The sequence below is a fragment of the Sinohyriopsis cumingii genome, chromosome 5, assembly GCF_028554795.1.
Source record: "Sinohyriopsis cumingii isolate HCF-2022 chromosome 5, ASM2855479v2, whole genome shotgun sequence".
NCBI lineage: Eukaryota > Metazoa > Mollusca > Bivalvia > Unionida > Unionidae > Sinohyriopsis > Sinohyriopsis cumingii.
In genome coordinates this window covers 44,997,698-45,023,120 of record NC_142965.1, presented here as the reverse complement: position 1 = coordinate 45,023,120, position 25,423 = coordinate 44,997,698, and the positions used below count along the sequence as shown (strand labels likewise).

The 25,423-nt window shown below is 34.4% G+C and overlaps 1 protein-coding gene across 1 annotated transcript; it reads left to right on the top strand.

Annotated features, from left to right (window-relative positions):
- LOC149799056 (uncharacterized) lies at positions 1 to 24,448 on the top strand. Its single transcript, XM_089958034.1, has 17 exons — positions 1 to 147; positions 1,824 to 1,887; positions 5,341 to 5,446; positions 6,711 to 6,908; positions 9,744 to 9,873; positions 10,251 to 10,365; positions 11,318 to 11,418; positions 12,223 to 12,364; positions 13,911 to 14,064; positions 15,660 to 15,778; positions 17,205 to 17,325; positions 17,754 to 17,873; positions 19,573 to 19,615; positions 20,891 to 21,056; positions 22,973 to 23,066; positions 23,679 to 23,780; positions 24,103 to 24,448. Exons 1-17 carry the CDS (start codon positions 123 to 125, stop codon positions 24,193 to 24,195), a joined length of 1,893 nt encoding a protein of 630 aa, XP_089814160.1. The 5' UTR covers positions 1 to 122; the 3' UTR covers positions 24,196 to 24,448.
- The last annotated feature ends 975 nt before the right edge of the window (positions 24,449 to 25,423 follow it).

Here is a 25,423-nt window from a genome sequence, read left to right as displayed (position 1 = left end):
TATCATCAATAGATAAGGAAAGTAATAAAACAATCGGTGATCTAAAACAAGTCCATATTTATCAGGCAAGGGATAGAAGAAAGGTTAGACCCGGGTCCTCGATGTGACGTTAAGATCAGATCATGGGACTTGTTCTGATGTTATTTGGTAAGTTGTATGTCCAGCACTGAAACGCACGTGAAGTCATCTAGTAACGTCATTTTCTGGTTATTTTAAATTATATCTAGTTTTGTCTAGGCTGCGTTATCAAAAGCAATTGCGGGATATGGGTGATACTTCTACGGTGATGGTGACGGTCTATCTTAAATTCATATAACTATTATTATTATTATTATTATTCGCTGTATTCCCGTGAAACATTGCAGCAAGATTACTATATAATATGTAGGTTGATGCCAAGATAATCAGGGTTGTGCTTTCGGGTGGAAGCAAGGAATGTATGTCAAACTTTTGCGTTCAGGTTTTGTGTAATTTGAACTAACTGTTGCAGTATGAACTTCAACATTTCTCTTAGCGTTTTGAGTGCATGGTCATGAAACGTAATAGATACGATCATTTTAGAAGAGATACTCATCTCTGGCCAAAGTAGATCACATTGACATTGTTTTCTTGGACGATTGATTGGAGATTTTTGCTTTGAGCTCCGTTTCTTGTATACGTTTAAATCAAATGAAATTTAATCAACGCATACCAATTCAGTATTTGTACTTATATCTGGCAAATATAGATCACAATGATATACCTCTATTGATCCAGTGATAAATGCTTAGCTATTGCATATTTTTTCAGCTCTTATCAAGCTACCCCGGGTGGAGGAGTTGTCTAAGCGCTGGCTTTTTCCGATCACTGTCATATCACTTCTCACCTCGTGGGTTCGAGTCTCGGGCTCGGCCAAGTCGGCATGTGAGAGAGCTTCAGTAGGATTAACGATGGTCGGTGTTTCTTACTTGGGGTTCCCCGGGTTCTTCTTCGACTAGTTATACTGGGTGTCATGTATATTTTTCGCTGAGAAATGGCGTTAAAACCAAAACAACATCATGCCCACGGATGGTACCATTACATGCGCCTGCTTTAGCTTTGATATCGCAGTGTTAACGCGCTCACTCTGTACCTCTGCGCCCCATGAGTACTAAATATCCATGCTTCTCTGTCACCCATCCAAAGGCAGTGTCTTTTCTGGTTCCCATGTGTCCCTCACCATTTAAGGCTACAACAAAAAATCATCCACACGTACCACGTTTGTGTAACAATACATAGGTTTGTAATCTACATGAAATAAAAACCTTTACATTTTATTTCACTACTTTATTTCAGCAATTATTTGTGTCGTCACAACACCAGTTACGAAAGGGACATAATATTCCGCAGAATCATTGCTTTGATTCTTTTTATTTCATTTTAGATTTTATTTTTTAAATTTTGGGTTGGATAGTGTTAGGTGTCTTAAATCGTTTAGTGATATACACATGGGAAAGAAACATGCTGATTAGCTGTAGACATGTTAAAAGTCCATAAAAGTGATATGTGTTATTTATGCAAACTGCGTTGATAAAGGGATCATACTTTTAAAGGTATCTAATGTTAATACTTTAATTGCAAACAAAAGGCCATATAGGAAGTGAGTGTAATTCAAAAGACAATATGTTTCATATAAAAGTTATTGATAGTACATGAACTGTACACGCTGGTGATAAGATCGTACTTGAATATATATATATATATATATATATATATATATATATATATATATATATATATATATATATATATATATATATATATATATATATATGAGGTCGTAATTAGCTATTTATTTTTTTCAGTGATTGTGGTATTTCAAAACAGAGATGTTAACTCGTGTCCAGATATGTCTCTTGTGCCTTCCGGGTATGCTCCTTCTTTTTCTCCCCACACTCTCAACAACTATTTTCTTTCTTTATTCAATGTACATATTATTTAAAGCAATATTTGGTCATGGCCTCGAGGAAACAATCATAATTTGCATGTTAAGTTTTTATTTCTTCATTTCACTTTGACGAATTTGATTTTTGAAGTAAAATTAAGACATACTTTAAATGTACTTTAAATAACAATATGTTTCATATAAAAGTTATTGATCGTACTTGAATTGTACACGCTGGTGATAAGATCGTGCTTGAATTGTACACGCTGGTGATAAGATCGTACTTGAATTGTACACGCTGGTGATAAGATCGTACTTGAATTGTACACGCTGGTGATAAGATCGTACTTGAATTGTACACGCTGGTGATAAGATCGTACTTGAATTGTACACGCTGGTGATAAGATCGTACTTGAATTGTACACGCTGGTGATAAGATCGTACTTGAATTGTACACGCTGGTGATAAGATCGTGCTTGAATTGTACACGCTGGTGATAAGATCGTACTTGAATTGTACACGCTGGTGATAAGATCGTACTTGAATTGTACACGCTGGTGATAAGATCGTGCTTGAATTGTATACGCTAGTGATAAGATAGTATTTGAATAGTACACGCTGGTGATACAATCAAACTCGAATGTTACACGCTGGTGATAAGATCGTACTTGAATTGTACACGCTGGTGATAAGATTCTTATTTAATCGTATACGCTATTGATAAGATCGTACTTCAAACCATACGCTGGTGATAGGATCGTGCTTGAATTGCACACGCTGGTGATAAGATCGTACTTGAATTGTACGAGATTGTGATAAGTTCAGTACTCTGGTTCCTTTTTTCTTTACTAAATATCTTCGAACGGGTAATATCTCCTCTATAGTACCCGATGAGATCACTTTGAATGATTTTAACTTTTACAGGTTGGAAACAAGATATAAAACTGTTGCGTTGAACATCTAAATTACTTTGTCATTTAAATAATAAAGCATTGTCATATAGTTTTGAAAACTATTTCGTATAATAAATTATCCTTCATGTCAAAACCTTGTATCATTTGTCTGTTTCAGTCATTGCAAAAGCTCATCCTTCTTAATGTGTTGCAATTAAAAGCGTAAACATACCTTTGTAATAAGGATGAACGAGCATGTCCGCTCGTTTGATACCATATGTATGTGCTCTATGCGCTGAGCACATCTCACATGCGTTTCTTTTTTGGTTTAAGCAATTGATAACTTAATACCAGAATAATGATCGTTACATGTCTGTTTGACTCATTTCTTGAAAACCTTCAAATAAAATTCACTTAATTTCATCGCAGCCAAAATAGGCTTGAAGCATCATTAAATTAACATACATATAATCATGAAATTAAGTAGAATGTATCTAGATGGTTTAGCTTGCCAGTCGCTTTTGACCTTATTCATTTTGTTCCTTGACGATTCGTCCCTATTCATTATTACAAATATAGTTGCTAGGTATATTTTCAAGAGATTTTATATTCATAACTTGGGCTTGTTGATATGCTGAATGAATGTCATTTATTTATATCATTAATTTATTTGTAATACCTTTTCTCGATATTTCGATTCGGCGACACAGTTGATGATTTAGTTATTGTGCATGAAATGGACAGGAATTTAGGAAGAAACAACGTATAGATCATTTTCAGATACTAGTTTTAACTGGCTAAACCTACCCCATAGCTGCATCCGGTACGGTCACTCGCATTTAACGTAGGTCAACTATAGTGACCTACACTTCTTATCTGAATAGAACATTTGTCAATATAGATTGCCGCAGATAGTAGTAAACAATAATATGCCAGAACACAAGTATAAGAGTTGAAATATACGTTTTCATCAAGTATTTTTTTAACAATAAATGAGTATATATTGCTTGATGTTACTGCATCATGATTCTCATCTAAACTCCGCCCGCTCCTCTCTTATGACTGCATGGTAATGAATAATCCGAAAATCATTTAACTTTCCTAATTAGCAGCAAACAATGAACACCAAAGGCGGCTCATCACATTTGAAGCAGATTCCTCAAAGATTTGCCATTCTCTCTCTCTCTCTCTCTCTCTCTCTCTCTCTCTCTCTAATTTGCTAACTTCATGAACAAATAAGGATAATAATGATCAGTTAACTCATCCTGCTATACATATGCAATGGCCAGTTGCTACAGTACAATCGTGTAACTCGTGTGGCCAGTTGCTTTAGTACTATCGAATAACTCGTGTGGCCAGTTGCTACAGTACTATCGTGCAACTCGTGTGGCTTCTCGGATTGGGCTTGGGATCTGATTACGCTGGCATTAATAATGATGTGTTCACCTGTATGCATCCATCCACTATGAAATTAATTATATGGAACAAAGAGATTTGTAAGTCCTCATGTTTTCGCGAGTATATAGTCTTGAAGAGTCATCTAAATACACGTAGATTTGTACAAATTGTAATTCTGGTCACATACGAAAATCGTCCACCCACCCCTTACCTTTCAAAAATGGATCATACAAATTTGTAAGTCCTATCCAGGACCGCGGACAGAGTAAGACAAATTCCTCAGGACCACAACGGTCAGGGGGTCCACCGTTGATTCAGTTTGTGATTCATTGGGGTCCTATTGGATAATTTTTCCTAGGGCCCACAAATCCTCCCCTGCCCTGGTCCTCTCTGATGCTTTTTGTGCTATACCTACTTTTCTGTTTTAGACAGGTTACTGAACTATTTAATCATGTTTTTAAAACACTATTTCTGTGTAGGGTGTACAGATTGCCATACGTTGATTGCGCATGCGTTAACAAGAAAAATAAATGTTGCTTATCAAAAACAAAAGTCAACATTTGCCGACTCTTAAGTGGGTAGCTGAAACCAAAGCCCGGCAGGCGAGTCCGACCAAGCCATTTCAACCAACAGTGTGTCATGAACACACAAATTATTGAAAAGGCCATTGATCTTATCACCATTGTGCATAAATATATCTCTGAGGTGAAAACAAAATGTGGATTTGACATCAACCCCAAACTTAGTCTATTATTTATGCATGCTAGTAGGTAGGTAAATAGGTAGGTAGGCAGATATTTAGGTGATGTAGATATAGGGGCATATACAGAACAAGTGTCGACAAAACATATTTAAAAAGTAGACTTCAAACCGAATCGAAATCTGCAGCCGTCGTCGCCTTTTTAGTTAATGACAATATTTACAGTTGTAACATTCGTTTGGAATGAAGATCAATGGTATCGGTCGGTCTTGAAAATATGCCTCTTCCACAAAAACTATTTGTTTCTTATTGTGATTCTGTCCCTGCTATTACTACTGACTTTGAATGTAATTTAATGGAAAATTAATTGTGTACAGTGGCATAATTTTATTAACTTTAATCGTTCAGGTTATGAAGGTAAGCATGGTCTGCTTTACTTGTGACAGATACATTTCGAAGACTTTCCTTTCTACATCCAATCTGCTTGCCAACCCTGCTCGTGGATTCTACATTCATACTGAAGTAAGAACGAGCAACTACAATGAACTGACGGTAAGATGCTTCATAGAACTTAAAACAGTCTCTGTCGTTGCCAGTGGTCTCATCTTTAATATCCGTATGTATCAACGGAGTTGCATATCCGCCCTCCTAATGTAACAAGAAACACTTTGCCCCTAATTTCCAGCTATTTAATCTTTAATATATGTATGCATTAATGAATTTACATATCCACCTTCGTGATGTAACCGGTAACAATTTATCAATCATTGACACGGATTTAATATTTAATATCAACATCTATCAATGAATTTGCATATCCACCGTCTTAATAAAATGAATATGCTATCTTATGGAGAATTTAAAAAGCTGACATTTTTTTGTGGAAAGTTATTACTATTATTATTATTATTATTAATATTGTTGTTCTTGTTCTTAGAAACCATTACTGGAACGACCATGAAGTGAATTTAATAGTTGTAATACTTCACATGTATCACCTGATTTCCATGAACATGATGTTCAATATTTATCTTCATTCTCAGGATATGGAGTGTCACACTTCAATGAAACTCTACCACTGCATCAATACGTCATCTAGACTGGATATCAAATATCTATAAATGTTGTGTTAAAATCGTATAGGATGCACGTTGATACGCCCGTATTTATGAAAGTATAGCCTTCCTTAATATAGAGGTGATGGGATGACAAAAAAAAAACAAGAACATAACCACTGGACAAGACTGATTGAGCCATTTCAACATCTTACACTATCAGAAGGAAAAGAAAAAAATTAAATTTCAGATTTAAATGTAACATTTTTACCATCAGTTTTAATTTTCATGAACTTTTATTACTATTTATGGCATAGTTTAAAGGAATGGAGGGATGGCGACATTTTCTCCTAAATGTGGAATTCACACAAGCGATTCCTTAATTATGGCACTAATGTCTTCATGTTTGAGATGAAAAATAGAAAAATCAAATATCTGAATTATTATTATGCAGTTTAAGGTTTGAAACCTAAACTTGATGCCATCAGTTAAAAGTATTCCTCTTTACTTGTTTTGCTATTCACATTTTACGGAAACCCTTGAAATAATGTATCGTTATATTTTGAGAAAGTACCTTATCGTCATCGGCACACTAACGCCAGCCCTGTGCTGTCGCTCTGCTGATATATATATATATATATATATATATATATATATATATATATATATATATATATATATATATATATATATATATATATATATATATATATATATATATATATATATATATATATATATGGTCCAATGCAATCTTTCAGAAAACCTACATTGTTAATGAGCAGAAAAACAACGGTGGTCCATCCACCGTGGGAATGGTGTTCAGGCATATTGTCCTTGACGATTACGTCAATAAGAATTTGACGTCAACGGTTCTGAGCCATATAAGGAATGACCTTGAAGCTGTGAAGGCTGCAGGTGTTTTGGCTATTTTGAGGTTCAGCTATACTGTTACATATGTAAGTATATTTTCTATGGTCTGCAAATGCTGCGACATAAGTGAATTCCTTCTGCTGCACTGTGACAGGGCGTGGAATTCAGTTTTGCCCAGATTTTGATTGTCTAGATAATTACAGTGGAGCCTCGTTAATCCGGACTCCGTTTATCCGGAAACCTCGCTGTCCGGACATAATTCAACGGGAACGGAATTCCTAAACGTTAATTTGCTCCGTTAATCAAGAAATCCGCGTTCCGGATCCGGAAATCAAAATCTGGGACCAAAGTGTAAAATTACATTAAAACTTGTCTCGATAATCCGGAAATAATCTGTCCAAAAATAAGAAAATTCGAAAAATCGTATGTGAAAATACAATCAGAAGAATAATACATAAAACACAGTAGTGAAGCCCTTGAGAATCTATGGCCACTATCAATAACTAAGTAGCGTGACCATATTGTAACCAGCGATTGTATAAACAATGTCTGTTTTAGCTAGTCGCCGACGGGGGTGTTAATAATTAAATAAACACACTGGGATCAAATCGTCCACGCTTTTTGACATAACATATGGTAAATAAATTAAAAGTGTCATTAAGCCTCTTTGTTGTTTACAAATTGTATGTAACAATCACAGTTTATTGTTTGCTGTACAAATACAGTTGACATTTTTAAGCTGTGGACAGTATAGGGCTTCAAAGAATCCAGGCAAACAAAGGTTACAGACTTCTTCAGGAAATTGACATAATAAATGTATGTACAGTACATACATGTACATGAACATAGTGTGATGTGTTCGATGTGTTGATTGTCTAAACTTCCGTTTACTGTATATGTACGTACAAGCACATGTTATAATAATGTGAAATAAACACAAATTAATAGATGTATTCATTAATTTATTTCAACCATTATTGAATACAGAGTACATTACATTTAAAGCTAGCATATACATGTACATATATACGGTGTGATGATATCGTAAAATAAAAAAATGTGCATGATTCAATTATCCGGAAAACTCGTTAATCCGGACATATTCGCTGGGAACGAATGTGTCCGCATTAACGAGGCTCCACTATATATGCATACTCGATCTGTTGGTTGTTTTTGGAAACAGTTCTGTATGAATTTTCAAGTTTCTTTTTTCTTTTCTGATGTGTTATTAAATTTATGTCACATACTTCAATAGTTTATAAACAAGCTTATTGTAAGAATTATTACACCGGTTCTGCTCTGTAGATTTCGCAGCACAGTTACAAGGATTCCCTGGCTGCTACGTGAAGGTAACCTGACCATATCAGCTGTATTATTTCAGCCACAGAGAGCACATTGTTACTATTATTAGGCAATACAACCTGTTATTGGCATTCCTACTGAAAGCAAACAGATGTATTAGATACATAAAAAAAATATTAACACAAAACACAATATTTAAATTTGATATTTACATCTTGCAAAATTATATTTGCTGAGTATATCGTTATTAAGTAAATAGAGTAAGCTTGCCAATTTTTTATCTTTGCCCTGTCCTTTTTATGTGTGTCTTTCTTTGGGCATGAAAGGGACATGAAGTAAGCTATATATTTGTGAGTGTTGGCGGCGATGTAGACAGTGGCGGCAGCGGCAAGAAAACTATTACAGGACTTCTTTTATATAACGAGATGTACGACATTACAATTTCAGTTCTTCATGACAGGAAACTGAATGCAAATAATATAAAGGATATAAAATGTATAGGTTAGTTAATATTGTGGTGTTTTTATCATAAATTAATGCAGTAAGATCCAAGTATTAGCTGATTATGTTAAAACGTAATGAAACTCAAAATGTCTGTATGGAATTGGCTTATATTACTTTAGTTGTACCTGTCATAAAATGTGTTATGACTCTATGATAACAACCTAAGCAACAGAAAGTAAAACTTAACAAACAGTTTAATTTTCAACATTATAAATGAAAATTTGAGACGAACGTACAGTATTTATAAAGTGAATCCAACAAATCCTGATAAAGTTCTATGAAAGTCCAAAGTATGAAAAATTCAGAATAAATTACAAAACCAGAAATGTGCTGGTCCGCCATGAATCGTGATGTTGTCAAAATGGCATTGTCCAGAATTTCTTTGAATTATTTGCAATAGTTCCAAAAAAAGAGTAATCTATATTTTCACTGAACAGGCAAACAAATGTTTTTCCTCTAAAACAATATATAAGTACAACATAAACCACGTCTGCAGACTTGATGACACAAAGTAAATACAAAAAAAGTAGGAATGAAATCTGATTGCTCAGTTCTGTCCTTAAATATGTCTTCTATTACGACTATATTTCACAACATACCCACACGTGACAGATCATGCTACTAATTCTAATGTTTCAAAATAACTATTTATTCTACCTAACTCAACCAATTGGAAACTACTTAGTTTTTTGGGAACCGTCTACACCCCACCAGCCAACAAGAAATTAACCCAATGTTGTCACTAACTTTTTATTATTAAGATTATTATTAGTAATAGTCAAAGCATACGTAAGCATCTATTTACAGATCCTTGTAATTTTACGCTCTTATTATTTCTAAAACAAACCCTAGTCACAATGGCAAAATCTAACTAAAGATAATAAGAAATAACTCCAATATACAGCCATGAATAAAAATTAGAAAACTTAGATACAATCTTGTACCAGGAGTTACAAAAACATAGATATAAACAGCAAATGTTAAGGACAATTTTCTAATGAATGGACCAGAAAATAATCAACCAAATTGAAAACCGTTGTGACAGTGATCACCGGGAAAGGCTTATCTCCTGTAATGCAAACTAACTAAACAATGCGGATCATTTTCGTTTGTAGAACAATGCACCTCCATACGGGGATGGGAACAAAGCAACAATATTAAGCCACATTGAAAGCCTGAAGCCTATATTCCGTGACTACCAGGGTGTGGTAGCAGTGCTGCAAGCAGGATTCATCGGAGTCTGGGGTGAGTTAAGGCTTAACTCCCTTTCTTGTTGTTTCCAATGTGATTAATGTTTTACTTTTGGTATAAAATAATTAATGAATATTTTTGACCTAAAACTTCATAGAAGGTTGCCAATATTTCGGATACGTTAAGTCTCAATAATGACACTCCTAATTAATATGTATACGTTATATCTGAATTCATTTGCATCCATGTTTATGCGTGATTCTTAAAAACAGATAAACGTGTACAAGGGCAGAAACTATGCAACTTCGCCTAAGTTGAGATGTCCAAAAATTAAGAAAAGAATCGTACATTACGTTTGTGATGTTAAACATTACTGTTCAATACGTATCGTGTCCACTTTATTTTGTGTATTCATTTCCCATCATTTGCAGGTGAGTGGTACTATAGCGATTATTTCGGTGTTCCTGGGAATGGTCTTAGTGCGCAAAATCTGCAAGATCGGAAGGACGTGTTGGATGCTCTAATTGCGGCAGTACCAGACATAATGTAAGCTTGTAGATGTGGAAATTTTAATATGGCAAAACCAAAAACGTAAATCAATTAATATGGTTGAATAACAGACACTATCGCCTGCTTATTCATATATTAACTTTAATTTTCATCAAATGACTCGTTTGTGATGGTTCTATTTCATCGATTTTTGACAGGGCAGACATTTTAGTAATAATGATGTGAATATAGTATGCGTCTGAAAACGAAAATTAAATTAATTAGGTTAGAATTGCTTGATGGTAAAATGATTACAAAAATTACTAATTTACTGTCTATCGTAAATCCCCAAGATTGTTGTGAAATATTGTAGAATAGTATTATGTTGGACCCTTCCAGACCAGCCAGCTCCATCCTTTACAGTGACAGAAGTTGTCATAACCTGAAACCAGTTTCTTATGTAACGTGTCTTATGGCTATGACTAAATAAAAAATAGTTTGAGCAAAATCCCACAAAATGCTGTGTGGTTGCAATTTATGCACATTTTCTCTTTTCGTCACTCAATGATCACAATTCATAGCTTTTGTTTCCAATAGATTAGTGGTGAGAAAGCGAGAGTAGCAATGGTTTCCACGTACACAAATATTTGTTCTGATGTTCCGCTAAAAGACTGAGTAAATAGGCTAACGGTGAGACCAACATTATATCTATATATAATGATACTATAATTTGTTGAGAAATAAACTTGTTTAATTAGCTAGTTTTACCTCGATAATAGAATTTCGCTTATTCTTGAAACAACTGCAAGATTCACCATTTGCCAAATTAAATCTTTAAAAAGGAAAAGAAAGGAGGGTGATTGCAGAGTTTTATGATTCTGTTGTCCTAACAAGATACTTTCTGTGCTATCAACTTGCAAAGTCCATTTTCCAAGGAAATAATTTTAGCAGAATGCTTTCGAGCGATTCTATTATGTTATTTCAGATGTATTTATCTATTTTTCCCCAGACAAATCCAAGTGAGGACACCCAGTTATAAATATCGCATATTTGGGTTAACTCCAACCATGCATACTGATGTACAAAACCATACATCAAAGTCAAGAGTTGGTAAGTTCGTACATAGGTTGCTTTCAAATGCTTCTACCTACTTACTATGTTTGCCATTGGTTTTATTAGCACCGTTGGTGGAAAGTAATTGTTTATAGATAGTAATACAAAAATCACAATATCGCAAGTTGTCGAAACATTTATTTTAAATGGTGTTTGTGAGTTAAGTTTTTCTGCTTGTGATCTGCCAGTTTGAGCCTCCTTTGGATAGTTCTATTTAGGAAAAAATTGCCTTCTTTCAGAAGGTTATCCTCTAGCCAATTTAATATTAATAATTTTAAAAAGCAACTGTCATCTGATTATTCGCGCAATACAATCACAACTTTAAACATCTATCGTTTTCTTAAAGCTTTTAAATGTTCTCCTCAAATGAAGATTTTCAATCTAGTCCCTTACAAAGTTTGCGACTCTACTGTAGATTTGCTTTAGAGCTAGTAGAAGGGAAGTAAACCTACACAAAGTGACGCTTCATCGCAGTGACCTTTCTTCACAAGAAAGACTCGACCAATTCCTATTTTTACACGGATTAGTTCAACGTCTTAGATAGAAAAGCAGTATGTGCTAACTGTAGTATAATGCAAAATATCTTTCTCATGTTCACTGCAGATTTCATCACTGGTTTTAGAGCATGTAAAAGATTTTGTCTTAAAAATCCTAATTTCATGAATTCAGCTTGAGATCATAAGTTACAACTGGACCTGACTATTTCATTACCTAGGTGCAATGCACTTCATTGCATCTCTAATTGTGAGTAAAAACATGTTATAAAGGCAAATGTAAATCAGAGTATTATTTTTTTTAAAGGACATCACAATGATTGCTTCTTGGCCAGTTCTTCTGATTTTGGAACTTATCAGAACAAGACATTTGAGTACCCCTATCTCAGCGAGGACACCAAGTACACGGTCATGGCCGGAGAGACTTGTTCTCTGTCGAGTCAGTCCAGGTAATATAGGAATCATAATAATCACAGAATATTGGGAAGATAATATAATACTGAACAATGCAAAGTTAAGGAATAAGCATGTAGAAAACTCAATTTGTTGTAAGAAATGTTACTGCAAACAACAATATTGATGTTGTATTTATTGATCGATTGCATTTAGTTACAGTGTACATATTAATATGTTTTCATAATGCATTTGACGCGCATTTTGCTGCTTACTCTTTACATTTATGTATTTTTCTTAGTGAGAGTCCACGATAGCCTATATTTGTGTATCTCGGTCTAAATAGAGATTCCACGATAACCCACAGTTGTGCATATCGGTCTTAAATATAGATTCCACGATAACCCACAGTTATGTATATCGGTCTTAAATATAAATTCCACGATAACCCACAGTTGTGTGTATCGGTCTTAAATATAGATTCCACGATAACCCACAGTTGTGTATATTGGTCTTAAATATAGATTCCACGATAACCCACAGTTGTGGGTATCAGTCTTAAATAGATATATCACTATAACCCACATTTTATTTTGCACGTTATCTCTAGTTTTTATTTACAACTTTCATCATGAATATATTCAAATTCAAAGTCGTTACTGACTGAAAGTTCGGGACAGAACATGACATGTCAATAAATACAGGAAGAGAGATTGAAATATAAAGGGAATATCTACTGTAAAGACGAATGTTGATTCCATTCTATTAATTCCTCTGCAATAACTCTTGAGATTGGAATATTTTCGTTGTTCATCATCCAGATAAATGCGCTTGTAGATGTCACGGATTTTAAAGGGTTTTAAATATTTTACTGCTTTTACTAAACATACATTTATTGGAACGTAGTATTTTGAAGTTTTTGACTGGAAAATAAATCTCATCTTTAAGTTCTGCAGTGTTATGTTGTCTATATAATCTATCAATTATTGACTGAAAAGATAAGCCTGTCCTTAATTTACGTTATGAACCGTTCACAGAAATAGACAATTGGTCTCACTCACACATGCAATTTTCAAGCCACATAGAGAAATACTAATCGGACCGACCCCTGCATGCCTCATATGCGTGTCTTGACGTGACATATCCAATAATATGCATACTTACTCCATTAAAATTGTAGGGGGTCCTCGAAATTTTTTTTTATAAATGACAGAGATAATTTAAGTATGTGGTGAAAAGTTCACGAAAAATGGAGAAACATGTGAAAGTTATCAAGATTTGAAAATATATATCTAATTCATCCAGTATTTGTCATCCACTGTGTCCACGATATACTTCTTGATCGATCTCCATGTAATGAATTTATGGGTCCATGACAGGTCGTTTGTGCGACATACATTCGGAAACAAAATAATAGGTAACACCAACATGGGTGATCAGATTGGTCAGCCGGACAATGGAATTTCTGTATGAACTAGTCGACTGACAGCAATTGTGCCAGCACGAAATATCAGTTTTGTGTCAATGTGACCCCTTGTCTGATTCATTTTTTAATATTTTTTATAGTTGTTCACTTAAATAAAGATAATAGTCTTCACTTAGGCACCAATGCAGCACAGCTCTGAGCGAGTTGCAGATGTTCCACTGGACTTCAATGAACATCCTGTACAACCAGATGGTCATCCAGTACTGGAAAGACAACGGCTGCTTTACTACGATTAATCAGAAGTTGGGATATAGGCTGAAACTGAAATCTGTGAGTATGCAGCACTTAAGAAACATTATTTACTATTTCTCTGATGCGTGTGTAACACCATAAAATGCGAACAAAAAACACAAAATGTATTCGAGAATACTTTAATCTGTGTATGTTTTGGCCTTCTTACTAAAGGTGTCCGTTTTGCCAGTAAACATTCAACGTATTTTTCATAGCGAGCAAACACTGTCAGGTGGAAACAAAATTTGCGACATTTAGGAACGGTCTGATATCGTTTCACATACTAAGGTGGCCGCATTCTTAAGAGGCTATTCAGGAATGCCCCTTCCACTTTCTCTCTAAAGATGTCATCTCATGCTCCTTTTAAAAATTAATAAATTTGAAAATTTTAGAAAATAGGGCATTTCTCTTATGAAGGACACATTTAATTGCGTGATCGTTTACCTCAAAAGGGGGAGGGGCGTCTATATTTAGCTTAATTATATCAAAGTAAAAGTTTAATAACTTTAAGGCAATGACGTATGTGCAAAATAGTTTGTTTTTTTTAAATGGACTAACATTGCATTAATACGTTTCACACTTATTCCAACAACAACTTGGTCGTATTGTAAAGCTATCCGCATTCATAAAATGTTGGACGGGGACACTGGTTCTTTATAGCTTAAAATGTGAATCGATCTCGCTTGTAATTTCAGTAATGTTAATAACTGGGATCCCTTTAAATCCAATGCTGAAATAAGAAAAAATATAGTACAATACACATAGTAAATCTTTACATACTGTACACTATGCTAATCTATGTGTCATAATCGGTCAGTCATTTAGCTTTCGATAAGAGAAACTTAACCATTGTCTGAAATTAAATTTGTACAAACTGGTGATAGCTGATGTTACTATCGCATTTCCTATCTTATGGTATATACTTTTACATGATAGATATACTGAGCATTCTGTATCTTTTATTAACATTGGAAATTGTACGCTAGTTAACATTTATCGATAGAACCATTCAAATTGCTTTGAACGATCTATATTGGGATATGTATCGATAGAACCATTCAAATTGCTTTGAACGATCTATATCGGGATATGTATTGTCTAGCTCATATAATTTACATAGCGACAACTTGTCATTTTTTGACAATCTGATATCGACATTAATATCACCATGTAGTGCATTCCAACCAATTCTGCTTTACTACAGTTCGATGAACTGGAACTTTTTATGACGTCATATGAATGCCAAAACCACCCCGACAAAATCTCGAGAAGTTAAAATTATTTATGGAATATAAACGAAAGTTCTGTTCAAATAAGTATGCATTATTTCAAACTTCGTACAGCAACAAAAGATCCAACAATCTTTTTGCCAACGTTTAAATATCTTCTAAAATACCCACTAGGTATCATTCTTCGAAGGTTTATGCTAAGAGCATACTCACTATAGTACGGGAAAACTAAATATTCTCCGATTAGAAGGTGACATCAGCGGATCACCAATGACGCTTCGCGTCTAGTGAAATATTCTGATATCGCATACACACTCGATATGATGCAGTTTCGCCATCAACATATTATACGAGTAATAAGTTGAAATACAATGCACTGTCAACATATTTTTACTATCATCATAGATTGTGGTGCCATACACTACAGATGGAACAATATGTGCAAAAATTACATTAGTCAACGATGGTTTTGCGGCACCAATCCGACAATATGATGTTAACATAGTTCTTAGCTCGTCCAGCGGGTAAGTGTATAAAATGATATGAATTATTAGTACAAGTCTTGAGTGAATCACGCAAAGCGACAGCCTAAAGACATGAAATTGAATGTGCATTTTTGTATGAAGTTCCAGGGAATAAGATACAGGCGTTTCAAATTAAATACCATTCACATAGCCATAGTTATAAGTAAAAATTGCAAGATTAGTGTTTTTTATACTAATTGAGTATCGGGTTATTTCTAAAGGAAAAGCAAATACAGATAGTAATATATGATATCACCCCGTTCCATGAACTCCTTTTCGATTTATGATATCGTAACTATAACAATATATCGTGATCATATCATGCTATTTATGACTGTCATATCTGAAATTGTTTCATAATCGCAAGACTATAAGCCTGACTTTAAACAAGCGATTTCCTAAGATTTGTTGAAAAGACTACGTGTTTCGTCATCTAAAAAATAAAACTATTTACGTTTGTTTGGTTCAGATATAATGTATGGAGCTCGTTAAACAATGTATTACCAACTGCTGAATAAAGATTAAACCGAGCCACTGTATATTTATTGGTAGTCAACCTCTTTGTGTACTTGGTATAGGCGTTTGCTCCGAATTCCTTCAAATGCTATAGTCAATAATGCATTGAAAATGCTCACTTTGGACCTCAGTGGTTCTATAAGTTTTGATAGTATGTCTTCCATCCATTAGCAAATGGAATAATGCTTTTGAAGTAAAAAAAAAATAAAATATAAAAGTTCTCTAAAATTTAATTAGGTCATAATCCTTGAAGTATAAATAGATATACAGTGTAATAGCATCAAGAAATTATAAGAAAGAAACTACAGAGGCAGAAGAGAAAAGTTCAGCAGAAAAAGAATGTAACTGTATTTCAATTCGTTGTACTTTATTTACCGTGTTTGCGTTAAGAACTCTTTAATCAGTCGTTTAACAATATGTTGATTTGAAACACTTGGTCTCTTTCAGTTGCAGAGATGTCAGTCTTAATGGAAGATGTTAGATTTGCATTTTCTGTTTTTCACAAAATCTTTGAAATTGGATCTCTAATAAAAGGTTGTCATATACACGAGTCTCGTGAGAACGTTTATTCACGAGGTACATTGACTATCGAGTCAACGTATTTTCAGTACGATTTACCCATATGCTAAAATTACCTTTAGCCAACAAAGATACAAAATGTCAAAAATTATTTTAAAAATTCTAAGTAGGAAATGGCGCCAGTTGTGCTGTCGATACAGAAACAGACAAAATTAGAACAGCCTTCAGTGTGAAAATGAATATTTTTTAAAAGACATATAACTACCTGTAAGTGTCGAAATCATTGAAGGATGTTCACTCCGAACTCTGCCAGTTTTGATTGTATTACAAATGAAATCATTTACTGGCATTTGTTACGAAAATTCAAACCTTTTCCAATTTAATATTGCAGTACTTTGTATAGAACGCAAAGTTTATTCACTGGCGATTCAAGAACATGGCTACCAGGCACCGATCACGTGATTACTGGAAGCGCTTTACTGCCGTGTGGTACACCTGCTGGATCATACAAGGTGATATGACGATATCACTAATATCAAACAAACTAGTTGAATGTGTTTTTTAAATAAAATGTCATATAATTGTGTTGAAATGTTCACTCTTCTCATCTTTTGCTTCCGAATCACTAGAATTCGAAAGAGGAAGAAAGATTTCGAGTGTTATAAAGTATATTATTAAAGTTATAACAAGCTTGCATTCAGGCGATTATTACGAGATAATTTATTTGACAATGCTAATGCAAGTTTTGCATGTGCACATTTACTAAAATCTAATTGTCTTTAGTATGTTAATCTTGAAGCAAAAACAGGCCCGTCAACCGTACAGTAAACGTTAATGAATTGCCTCAAAATATGCACCTGATTGTTTTGAACGTCAGGCCTGACCTCTTACTTAACATGAAGCATAATGCCGTTTCTATGCAATCATTTCCATATTGCAGGCATACTTGGAATTATCCGACAAAGTGGTTGCTGCAAACAAAGCATACAACATTTTGCTGGCTAACACGGGCGTTCCGGACACTTCTCTGAGGTTAAATTACTTACAACATTCCATACAGGTATGCATTTTGTGGAAAGGTGTCATGACTTATGCATTTCCCAGTGTAGTTCGTTCTTATCGTTTTAACATAGCTTGTATAGCAAAATTATACTTTAATATATCTAGAAGAAAACTATGTTTAGGTTTTAGATGCATTCTTGTAGTACTGTCTTATGCTGACAGAGGTTAAATTATATTTAAATAATTTATAGACTTAGCATTGCATTGGGAATGATAATTGTAAAGTAATTAAATTTCTATTACGACCTTTAAAAAAGTGATGAAAGCCAAAACAATGATATGTCGGTATTTTGCACATTTTGTCTGAGAACTTACGATACAGATGTGTCAGGTAGCTTGCCAGTTTAACGTTAAGATGATTACTGATAAACGTAGGTATGTTATATCTACTTTTGGATACCCCAAGAGAAAAAACATTCGGGTATAGATTATAGTCTGATCAATATATATTGCAGTCTGTACGGAATACACTACAATCTGTCAGGTATAGCTGACAGTCTGTACGGAATACACTACAATCTGTCAGATATGGATTACAGTCTGTACCGAATACACTACAATCTGTCAGGTATAGCTTACAGTCTGTACGGAATACATTACAATCTGTCAGGTATAGCTTACAGTCTGTACGGAATACACTACAATCTGTCAGGTATAGCTTACAGTCTGTACAGAATACACTACAATCTGTCAGATATGGATTACAGTCTGTACCGAATACACTACAATCTGTCAGGTATAGATTACAGTCTGTACGGAATACACTACAATCTCTCAGGTCTGGATTACAGTCTGTACGGAATACACTACAATCTGTCAGGTATAGATTACAGTCTGTATGGAATACACTACAATCTGTCAGGTATAGATTACAGTCTGTACCGAATACACTACAATATGTCAGGTATAGATTACAGTTTGTACGGAATACACTACAATCTGTCAGGTATAGATTACAGTCTGTACGTAATACACTACAATCTCTCAGGCATGGATTACAGTCTGTACGGAATACACTACAATCTGTCAGGTATAGATTACAGTCTGTAAGGTAGAGATTACAGACTGTATGGTATAGATTACAGTCTGTAAGGTATGAAAGTGTTTCAAACAACTACAAGTTTTCATCAAGTCAAATACCTTTTAAAGTCTTGAACAGGAACGTGTCAAGCAAATACACAAAGATAAGATGTACCGACGTCTTCAATTTAAGAGTATGCTGGAGTGATTTTTAGCCAAACTGTATAAATACCATGAAAGCAGGAAAACACATACTGTATTTGGAACGGATTTGGATTATGACCGTGGAGTCAAAGTCTTCCATGCTTGGAGGAGGAGAGCTTCGATGACGCTGTAGATTGATATTTTGTAACAAGTCTGGAGATTTAGCATTGCGAGCCATATAAGTAACTCAAGTTAGATTTGCGATAAATATTTACAGTTTTCCAAATTTACTTGGCACTCATTTTAGCTTACCCATTTGTGTAGGGTCAGACATTTTTATGATAAGGTCATGAAATTCTTAAGGGCATTTGCTTTCTGTTTCGATGATCAATAAATAGTTCAAATTGAGCTTTAAAAAAATTCAGTTGAACCAATATCAAATGAATTTAGTCCGCGATATGTCTACTCGCATCAAAGTTTGCTGGTTTGATTTACACTTTCGTTTCCTCACCCCACTTAATTCTTTTGTACAGGTTACAGACACAGCAATGGGAAGCAACTCTGTATGTCCTACTGGTAAGACGTCAAATCACTTATTAACGTATTTCCTTCTCGTACACATTAATACATTGTCTCTTTCGTTTTTATAAGCATTCCGAAAACACTGCTGTTACTTTGTTTGTAATTCTCCCAATCAGTGAACCATCTTACATTACCATCTTACTAATAGTGGGTGCAAAAAGCGACAGTTATTCCAGCGCAAACAGCTGTTTGCATTCTTAGTTGTAGTATTGTACTTAATAGTTGCAAATCATGAGGTATCTTGTTCAGAGAGTGACACATTGAATAAACAGTCTACTGACTGATGCATTAAAGCAGCGTTGTCTACGGACACTGAGCCAGTAATATGTTGTCCGCAGACTGACACACCGATCCAATGATATGTTGTCACTAGACTGACACATTGAAATAATATCGTGTTGTATCGTAACATGAGTGTGTTGCCTTCAGACTGACACATTGAAATAATATCGTGTTGTCCAAGGACTGACTCATCGTAACATGAGTGTGTTGCCTTCAGACTGACACATTGAAATAATATCGTGCTGTATCGTAACATGAGTGTGTTGCCTTCAGACTGACACATTGAAATAATATCGTGTTGTCCAAGGACTGACTCATCGTAACATGAGTGTGTTGCCTTCAGACTGACACATTGAAATAATATCGTGCTGTATCGTAACATGAGTGTGTTGCCTTCAGACTGACACATTGAAATAATATCGTGTTGTCCAAGGACTGACTCATCGTAACATGAGTGTGTTATATTCAGACTGACACATTGAAATAATATCGTGCTGTATCGTAACATGAGTGTGTTGCCTTTCAGACTGACACATTGAAATAATATCGTGCTGTATCGTAACATGAGTGTGTTGCCTTCAGACTGACACATTGAAATAATATCGTGCTGTATAGTAACATGAGTGTGTTGCCTTCAGACTGACACATTGAAATAATATCGTGCTGTATCGTAACATGAGTGTGTTGCCTTTCAGACTGACACATTGAAATAATATCGTGCTGTATCGTAACATGAGTGTGTTGCCTTCAGACTGACACATTGAAATAATATCGTGCTGTATCGTAACATGAGTGTGTTGCCTTCAGACTGACACATTGAAATAATATCGTGTTATCCAAGGACTGACTCATCGTAACATAAGTGTGTTATATTCAGACTGAAACATTGAAACAACAGCGCATGGACCACTAATTGAGACAGTCAGATGAAATAATAACTTTAAAAGGTAATGAATGTTAGAAATTATTTCATTACCTTGCTTTCAGGCTGCTTTAAAGCAAATCTTCCGGACTGGTCTTTTGAGAACAATCCAAGTAGTTGGTATTCCTTTGGTGTTGGATTTCTCAGAGTTCAATCGGGAGCACACGAAGGAAGTTATTACATAGAAGTCACCAATGGCGGAGCTTATCAGGATATAACTTTTGCAGCAGGGTATGTCTTCTTATTACCACATAATTCCTTCTGGATCTTCTTTGCCTTCCTAAATCTCCAGCACTGTTAGCTTCAATGTTTAGTACCTCAAAAACATATACTTTGACCACTATCGCAATCAAAACTCCCTTTACCGTTTCCGCAATTGAGTCCAACTACTTCTATTTCGCTTTGATGCTGGGAGCGTTTTCTCCAATTTTAGTATTTGATAGCTGTGATACCTGCCTGCTTAGCAACTATTTCTTTTTCTTTTGTCGCAATCTTCATATTCGTAACACTTGTACAATATTGCTTCTGATTGTTATGCTTGCAGTCTTATTTTTGTTTATGCTACTGTTGCTTGCATTGCTGTTGCTGATATCCTGTTACTGACACGTGGCTCAATATTTCGACATCATTTCATCTACTAGTATTACAGCATCTCCTGCAATTACAACTACAGCTACCAAAAATATATAATCCCTTTTCTGCAAACACCAATGTCATTGATGTAGCTAGAACAAAAAAAAAAAAGTCATCCTCCCAATTCTTTCTCTTCCTGTTCCTCCTCCGTCTCCTCACTTGTATTACAACAATTGCCAAAGAGAAGGATTCTATTATTGCCTTTAAATGTATGCCATCTATAGTCAAGGCTCGCAAATTCTGGACATTATTCAACGAGTCTCATAAATTCAATATTAAATCGTGACCCATTTGATATTGTGTTTATCGCATAAATTTTATTGCCATGGAAATAGATAGAAAGAAGAAGAAATAATTTCGTTCATTTTAACTCAAATGACGTACATATTATTTATTGCTTTTAACAAAGTTGTCCCAAACTATTGTCGATTCTTTTACGCAGTTTTATAAACAATACATTTTCAAACAGATTTTTTTTTTTTATAAATTAGAATTAAATGAGTAATTGTCCTTCACGATAAATGGAACAATCGACTCAGATAACATCGCTTCTCAACACAGAATGTGTATGGAAGTTCCGTGTGTTGTCACATAGTTTGAGTCATTGAGGTCAGACTACCAATGTAACAATGTTGATACCTAAGGTATGTCACTTTCAGTACAAGTGGTTATTTGATACTCATTTGAAATGATTATTACTGGACGATTAAATTCCATACTTACTGTAATGTATTTGTAACCGGATATTTCCATTAGTTGATTTGGAACAGGAGACGATGGGAACTGCATCATATAAGAGATATTAGATCGTTTGAGCTATTTTACCGCTTAAAAATATGGTGGCTTGATAGGCCTAACGTTCTGTCAGTTGCGAGACCGGTTTATGCCTACATTCTTCTACGAACAGAGGTGAGTTTATTTGCTTCTAGAAGTTAACATTTAAACCACTCTTTTATATAGGGCGAATTCCTTGCTACAGAATACCGCCCACCCCACCACTCATGGACGCTATCGGTGGACCAATACCCTTTATTGTATTTGATGCTTTTATCGTTGTTTGGAGTTTAACGCATTTTTGTTTTGCAGCGTGATAATACATGACGTAGCGAGCCACAGTTGAGAAAAATTCGCCATATTCAGAAAGACGTGACTTTTTTTTCTCAAAATTCCGTATCATCAATAATTTCGAAAAATGGCTCTAAAATATTTATACTATTAGTAAACAGAAAAAGTTCCAAAAGGCCGGTTTATGAACATTTTCCTACGATCACAGCCAATAGGTAAAGAGAATACCGCGCAAAGATTTAATGTGCTTATTTGAACCAATCAGAATCACACAAATTGATATGTTGTGACATTTAGTAATATCAAAAATATTAAACTGCACACGCTTCATGTAAAATGTACATACTGTGTGATAATAATAATGATAATAATAATAATAATAATAATAATAATAATAATAATAATTATTATTATTATTATTATTATTATTATTATTATTATTATTACAGAACAAAGAAGTTCATCATGAAAGGTTGGAGCAGACGCCAGGGTGCAATCTCTGTTTCTAATCCTGCTGATTACAGTATATATTGTGATATAACGGTAATTAATCTCGTAAAACAAATCGTATAAGCGGTTTACGTCGTTCCGTTTGAGCATATAAGAAAGAAAGAAACGAAGACAGATAATATTTTCTTATAAATATATTGCAGTTGCAGATCTGCACTTTGAAATTTAATTCATTTCAATAATTATTTAAATATGTTTAAGGTGAAGAAATATGCTTGTACAAAACGAAACAGATAACAGCGGAACAGAATTCCTTGAAAGAATCGAACAAAGACCTACAAATTTTGCCCTAACTATAGTCTTTACGCATAAAGAGGTTGTTTTTCTCAATTCTTGTAAGAAGTTTAATATTAAGATTAATTGCAAGCAATAAAAAAAGATTTTGTTTGCAGGGCTGGGCATGATTAATTTATTGATATGTGTATTGCCATTGTTTGTAAAAATTCTGGAATATAACGCTAACTTCAAGCTAGCGTAGCATATCTATATGTAATTAGACCTCGTATACTTTTTTAATTTTTTAAAAATGATTTCTATTTTATGATATAAATATTTCGAATAGTTCAAATATCTGATTTATTCATAAAAGGTAAATTATTTTATTAATTTCTTATCTGTTCATCTTTTCGGTAAAACTCTATACAGTTATCAGATGGTACACATGACTGGGGACGGACCGCCACTTTTAACCCGAACTCCATTATAAATGTATGGGTCAGTGTGACGTTGCAAGTCACAGAAACAAAGGTAAGAAACTATTGCTTACGCATGAAAATGCTTCTACAGTATTTCGACAGACCTGTAAGGTATGACAAAAGCAATACTTAATTAACACCATTATTTAGTTAACTCAAGGCTTTCTGTATCAAAGCTTTTCTGGGTGGGGGTGAATTATGTGGTGAGTATAGGTACGTGTTCTTTATAGTGATATTAATTCTACAGTAAGTGGCACCATTTAAAGCATCGTCACTCATCCCTGCAATGTGATATAAGGAAGCATTAAATAGAAATAGAAACGAATATTTGAGGCTTACCTTGTTTTATGTGTCTTTTGTTTCTTTTTCTTCAGGAAATCAAAACTGCTCGTTGCTACGCCATGTTCAGAAATGGCGTTGGAGCTGCCCAGTTTGATATGTTTGAACTTTGGACTTGTCCAGTTTGATATGACTGAAGTATGGGGCCACTGAATCGAATGTCTTCTGTGTAGGACTCATCAGTTTGATACACTTGAAATTTGTACTTACCCAATATAAAATATTTGAAGTCAGAAGTGTTCCAGATGGCTGTAATTTGCATGTCGCAGATTATATTATTATTATTATCATTATTATTATTATTATTATTATTATTATTATTTTGAAGCTTGCTTTGTGTCTGCATGAAGAGAACCAAATAAAAGTCAATGGAAAGATATAGCAGCTAGTTGATTGTCGTCAAAGGTATGCAAGTGAATCAAAGACAAGACGGGAAAGAAAACCTGATAAACGATTAATATAATCCATTATATGCATAACCTGAGGGTCAGAATATTGAGTCAGATACGAGGCTTTTCCGGGTGTTTGACTCACGATTTTTATCACTAGGGTTGAGTTTCCTATCCTTCACTGAAGATTAATACAGATTCTTTCTTAGATTAAGAAGCGAAAATTGAGTGTCGAATTACGAATCTCACATTGTGACTATTTATTAACTTTCAAACAACAAAACAACCATTGAAAATTCTCTGCCTTGAGATAAAAAGTAAAACATTTGAATAACTTGTCAACACATTTTAGCTTTAAAGGAACAGTGGTTTAAACGGCTACGGGCAGTACACAGTAACTGACGTGTGTACTGGAGACAAAATGTGAACAGGTCAAAAAATCAAGTCTTCTAGTATCCAAAAGATTAATGGAGACAGAAGAACAAACACAAAATAAAATAGGCCTCGATTAAACTTTAATATAGAATGATCTTTTTTCTAATAATAACATAAATTTGTAAGAAAACAACAATTACAAAAACACATTTTTTAACTCAAAATTGGATTAAAGAAGCTGCCCATATAGCTAGGTCAAATTGCCTGTTTGTGAGGCACTATAACCACTACTCGTGTTAGTATGTTAAAATTAATGTTTATCTTTTTTATTGTCTAACGTTAACGATAATGCAAATCGGAAGATTTCGCTAATTTGTATGCGCTAGGCTCGCAGTAGTTACAAAAATCTTTCATGTCGTTAATGTCGATCAGTGCAAAACCGCCTGTTTGTGGGACACTTAACTTCAACCGCTGTTCGTGTTAGTTCTTAAATGTGTTGAAATCGATGTGCATGTTTATTAGTTTAACAGGATGTTCAAGTGATGATGTAAATCGTGATGATATGCTACTTTGTGTGCTTTATGTTTGCGGC

Excerpts from the sequence above, each read along its gene's own strand:
- LOC149799056 (XM_089958034.1), top strand. The coding sequence starts at position 123 with ATGGGACTTGTTCTGATGTTATTTG. Across the intron at positions 11,419-12,222 it reads TACATCAAAGTCAAGAGTTG|GACATCACAATGATTGCTTC; the intron begins GTAAGTTCGTAC and ends TTTTTTTTAAAG. Across the intron at positions 23,067-23,678 it reads GTATATATTGTGATATAACG|TTATCAGATGGTACACATGA; the intron begins GTAATTAATCTC and ends AACTCTATACAG.